This window comes from Miscanthus floridulus, chromosome 10, assembly GCF_019320115.1.
Source record: "Miscanthus floridulus cultivar M001 chromosome 10, ASM1932011v1, whole genome shotgun sequence".
Classification (NCBI taxonomy): Eukaryota; Viridiplantae; Streptophyta; class Magnoliopsida; order Poales; family Poaceae; genus Miscanthus; species Miscanthus floridulus.
Genome location: NC_089589.1, coordinates 79114658 through 79120189, shown reverse-complemented (window position 1 = coordinate 79120189; position 5532 = coordinate 79114658). Strand labels below are relative to the sequence as shown.

Genomic DNA, 5532 nt, shown 5'->3' with positions numbered 1-5532 from the left:
ACACACAAACGTAGAAGACACATAACAAATGCACAAATTAATTCTACAGTTATGTAAAGCCAAATGTTTTGGTTTTTGACATAGCCCACACAAATGCAGAAGACACATCACAAATACATATTATTTCTATTGCTAAGCAAAGCTAATGTTTTAGAATGTTGGGCGTCAATACCCCGGGCTAATCTGGGCCATACTTCCAAAGTAGGCCAACCTATTCGTTTGAACTTATTAGCCATCAGGGGCGGATCTACAGGGGGGCTGGGGGGGCTCCAACCCCCCTACAGCTAGTGCATCAATGAAAATATAGGGAGGGTGATGAAGAAGAAGAGGTGGAGGAAAGAAGAAAAATGGAGAGAGAGGAAGAAGAGACCAGCCCCCCTTAAATCTTGTTCTGCATCTGCCACTGTCACCGCCACTGTCAGCCATGGTACAGTGTTTTTCTCTCACAACAAATCAACGAATAATACTTTTCAGCCTAGCTTTTCAGCGAAACTAACAAAAGATCAGGTCTACTGTAACTACTCGCAGTTCAGTGGATTCCGGGATAATAACCCAGTGTGGCCAGTGATTAACAGTTATCCTGATGAGGTGTTCTTTAATGCACACTAAAAATCAAAGTAACAGTTACTTATGCCATTTTACCCTGTACTTGATTTCAAATAAAAAGCTAGTTCAACATATTCAACTCAATCATAATTCTTGTGTCATAGTGATGAGTCCAGTTTTTCACTAAACTGTATAGCTTCCATAGATGCTCTGTTCCTTTTCCGTCTGACCTTTTTGCGTACAAGCATATAAGTCACGTGACCATCCGAATTCAGAAATATCCCTGGTGCTAGGAGCTACGAGCAACTTGGTCATGCTGACTTCTTGCTGCCGAAAATGAGATTCCAACTATACGTGTTCCCTTTCTTTGCGGCCGCATCCAGCCGTTTTGCACCAACCTGGAAAGATAGATTAATCAATAGAGTACTAGCAACAATGGTAAGCACAAAATTTCCTTTGGGTCCAAAAAGAGAGCTAGAGCGCATGGTTATGTTACCCTGCTGTCAGTTTTCACTATTACTAACAAAGTCAAGAATATGGCTGTTCAGATTACAGAGTACTAATTGTGGTGCTTATGTAACACAATGTGCTGAGTGGACAAAAGGAATATGGTATGTTAGGCCTTTGTCTACTGGTCTTTGCAATTACATCAAGGACATGGTGCTTTTTACTCAGTTTACTGTCTCATAAATATAACACTGTTTATTTGTTTCTAGCATGGTAAATTTGGGCAACAAAATTCTCATCGTTAATGTGCTCATATTGTTTGATGTAAAAAAAAGTAAGAATATCATTGGTTGAAGATTAAATATGGCCAGAAGATTCCCACAGATTTCTGGCCGGATGCATATTGTGACTTTGTGATTCAATCCTATGCACCAATAAAATCAGTGAAAGAAAGGAAACTACAAACAGCATCATTCACTTAGCAACCACGCTAAAGAACACCAGATAGAAGAAATACCTTGTCCATGAGCCAGTAACCAACTGTTGGCATGTATTGCACCAAGTACATAACAGTCAACACAGGCTGCAAGCAAACAAGAGAGTTTGTATTGAACATATAATGACTAAAAACAGGCTCACTGGACATAAAGCATAAACCTGATATGATATATATACACTACAGCAATAATACGCAATCTCAGCGGTAGAGCATAAAGGGTGTAAATGACTAATAAATGGTATGGACATTTCTTGATCGGCCATCTGGCCGAAGGGGTTCAGATACTTAATGGATAATCCGTATCCTAATCCAGACATTCAATATCTGTACCATATTTGAATCCAAATATTCAAAGTAAGATATATATGACATCAATCTCCGAATATTCAATATCTATCCGGCCGAAGTGATATAAATGTTTAGTTCAAAAGAGGGGTTTTGGGGCATGAACCAAAACCAGGGTTAAACTAAGAGAATCTGGGCTGATATTGCAGTTTTCAGTGAACCCTGGGTTGTTTTCAACGAAATCCTAAATGCAATGCAATGATGCAATAAATCTTGCCTCAAAAACCATATTTTTACTAAATGATAATGGATTTCACTATTGCATGATGAGATCATAGAAGCCACAGAATATGTATGGCAAAAAGAAAATTAAAAGACTTCAAGCTTCGCAACTACGATGCAATGTTCAAAATGAAATATACCTGATATGATATCCATGCTTCTTTCAGTCCATGAGTAGCAGCAACAATTGTCAGTTCAACACACCTTTCCACCGAAACACGTTTCTCACGTTTCTGCATTAAGGAAGACAATGATGAGAAAAGGGGACTGGGTACCAAATTTTAAGTTTTAACTGCTGGGCAACAACATGGATCCATGATGTTAGGACCTCAGCACACTGTGTTATCAGAGGTAGCAACAAAAATATTGGGCACTAAATGCTTTTATTTGGATACAAAAAAAAATCGTACATTGAATTGCATGGTGACTAAAGAACATGAGTACTACAGACTGAGAAGGTGAATTTTCCATGTCTTACTCTAATGATCAAACTTTTTATTATCTGTAGGCCCTGTTTGGTTCCTAGGAATTGGAAAGTAATCTAATAATGAAATGAGAAGCACTTTCTAGACATTGGTTACAATTCATGGGATCCAAACAGGCCAAGACTAAACAAGAGAAGCCAGGGATAACCTCAGCAGAATGCATTTGTACTTGAGAGGCTGCAGCAGAAGATTGTGGTGTTTCAATTGGTCCAGGGCAGACAACAGTGACCTTAATGCCTTTTGTACACAACTGCAACATACAACGTATTAAGGCACACTATGTAAACATCAATAGGTTGTGCATACTTTCTGCGGAAAACAAAGAAAACACACAAGAAAATAACCAATTAACTACTGAGAACCATTGAACCTCTATTTTTTTTGTTACCAAAAAAACATGACGGTGAATGGAAGTGTCACCCATGAATACTTTTCATAACATAAGTGAGTAGCTTAGCATGATGATACAATTTACAATTAGAGTGCATGCTAATATGTGAATTTTTGGTACCTCAGATCGCAGAGAAGCAAAGTATCCATTAAGAGCATGTTTGGAGGCAGAGTAAATGGCCTGACCAGGAGCAGGAACCTTTCCAGCAGCACTGCTCATCTGTATATGAGTTAGCCACACTAATAGCCAAAATGAAACTCTGATGACCACAAGTTCCTGCTGAGAGTTGGTTCATACGTACCACAACAAAATGGCCCATCCCTCTATCCAGCATGTAAGGTGCTAGAAGGCGAGTTAAAGTAATAGTTCCAAAGACATTGACATTCAAAGTAGCCTGTCTAGCAACACAGATTTGTATTAGGTTGCAGATAAGTTATGCAGAAGAAAACAAATACTATTCATGTACCTTAAGACCTTGCTCACTTTCTTCCAGAGCCCCCCGTTTCTGCAATTTGATTGAAAATTGATGCATTTAGGAATCAACTGATTATAATACAAATATACAATTAAGACTAAAAAGGAGGGATATCTAGCAGATCTATCATCGAAAACTAGTAAAATAAAACAACATGATGTTCAAAGGATAAGGGAATCAAAACATTAACTCAAAGTAAGGGTGGTATTTACAGGACGTTCGAAGGCTGCATTATGGATCATATAGTCAACGCCTGCATTAGAAAAAAATGATTCTGCCACATGTACGACTTCTTTCAGAGATTTTTCACCAGCTGATAAATCCATGGGTAACACTTCAACTCTGCTATCTGGATTCTTGCCTTTGAAAAGTAAATCAAACTTGGTTCAGATCTTCAGTCTTCGATTTCTCCACTAAGGGAAAACTTTATTTTAGAAACACCAGAGATATCTTGTAAACTTACTGAGGATGTTTTTTTTCACTCTCTCAAGCTCGTCCTTGTTACGTGCAGATAGTATCAGCTTTGCTCCTAAATTTGCAAATCGCATTGCAAGAACCTCCCCTGAAATTACAAGAAAGCATTAATAACTTGTTATGGTGAAGTACTATGCTGAAATTGATGTAAAAAGCCGCATTTGTCGAGAAAACAGCATGTTAACTCATCAAAATTGACAATGATCCTATGAAACCTTTGTTGTACATCAAACTTGAAGAAGGTAAAGGGAAAGTGGGAAAGTTAATATTGTGAAGCATGAAGTCTATAACCAGGCATAAAATTGTAACTATACCATTCCTCAATGAACTAACAAAGGTATAAGGCTCACTAAAAAACAAAACTACAGTGAGGAAATTTATCACCTCCTCACATGCTTAAAGATAAGCATTAATGTGTAGCTGAACTTGTACAGATACTGAAAAGAAAACCCATTTTATTCAAATTATTTATCTAACTTAACTCCTGAATGTGCAGTTGGCATAGCAATAGAATTGCAAACTAGAGCTGTTTGATTAATTAATTAATTATTATCCTTCTATCAAAGGACACGCATTTTCGACAATTTTGCCAAAGCAATAGCAGTCCGCCTAGTTAAGTGGAGTAATGAACACCAGCTCAATTCAATCAAATTCCATGATTCCACGGTAGAAGGTAGACCTACAACTCCACATGATACCAACAACCTAGCAGCTCATAGCTAAACCCAACAGTCGGTACTAAAATTGACAAATTAAAGAGCTGATGAGGCACGCTGACCAATCCCGCGGCTAGCTCCAGTAATCCACACGACCTGCAGGACAACCAAGAAACCAAGAGCAAAACAACGGAATCAATATGGGGAAGGAATCTGAGATCGAACACGACCGCAGCACACAAAATTAGCCGGACGATCCAAGAACCCACCTTGCCGTCCACCCTCTCCCGCCGCGGCGGGCCGCGGGACACGAGCGTCAAGTCCCCTGCAGCCATCAAAGAACAAGGGGGTCAGTCCCAATCTCTCCAACCCAACAGGGGCGAAAGCAAGAATGGAAAGAGAGAGATACGAATGTTACGGGAGCAGGGTTGGATTGAGGAATGAAATTGGGGTAATACCATCGACGACGGTGGCGAACTTGAAGAGGAGGAAGGCAGCGACGGCGGCGAGGACAGCGAAGAGGAGCAGGAGGAGCATTTCTTGGCCCCGGCGCGGTGTGGCGACGGGCGATTCTCTGAGGTTCTTGGGGTCGACGGTGACGCTGCTTTGTGCTGACTGACGGGCGGAGAATTTGAGGCTGCTAGACAGATCCTCCGCTCGCGTCACTTGACCAGATTCTGTGGGCAATGGACTCCTTGCGGGCTCGCGGCTGTTCGGATAATGCAATGTTCCTATTTCCGTTTTCTCTCTGAATGAAAAACTTTATACATATCACTTTCACTTTCCTATGCACATTTTCTATCGAGCCCCATTTTAGATTCGTTGACTAAGGCCCGCACCCCACAATCTGATGATGCCCGCGTGCTGTCGCGGGAATTTAGTATTAAAATAAAAAATTTAATGGAGTGAGAAATAGTGAAATCTAAAATGAGTAATATTATTTTAATTAGAATCATCAATAGGATGAAATATATTTTTATGATATATAAAAA

General features: G+C 39.8%; 1 protein-coding gene across 1 annotated transcript; it reads right to left on the bottom strand.

The window, feature by feature from the left end:
- Window positions 1–610: 610 nt before the first annotated feature.
- Window positions 611–5243, bottom strand: LOC136484936 (uncharacterized). Its single transcript, XM_066481899.1, has 12 exons — window positions 4999–5243; window positions 4810–4865; window positions 4663–4696; window positions 3874–3972; window positions 3623–3771; window positions 3402–3440; window positions 3237–3329; window positions 3056–3154; window positions 2693–2794; window positions 2200–2292; window positions 1511–1576; window positions 611–944 (listed from the first exon to the last, which is right to left on the bottom strand). Exons 1-12 carry the CDS (start codon window positions 5075–5077, stop codon window positions 858–860), a joined length of 996 nt encoding a protein of 331 aa, XP_066337996.1. The 5' UTR covers window positions 5078–5243; the 3' UTR covers window positions 611–857.
- Window positions 5244–5532: the final 289 nt, after the last annotated feature.

Coding starts and splice junctions, on each gene's coding strand:
- LOC136484936 (XM_066481899.1), bottom strand. CDS start 5,077: ATGCTCCTCCTGCTCCTCTTCGCTGTCCTCGCCGCCGTCGCTGCCTTC. Junction 3,973..4,662: donor TGGAGCTAGCCGCGGGATTG/GTCAGCGTGCCT, acceptor TTGTAATTTCAG/GGGAGGTTCTTGCAATGCGA. Junction 2,293..2,692: donor TACAAATGCATTCTGCTGAG/GTTATCCCTGGC, acceptor TCCTTAATGCAG/AAACGTGAGAAACGTGTTTC.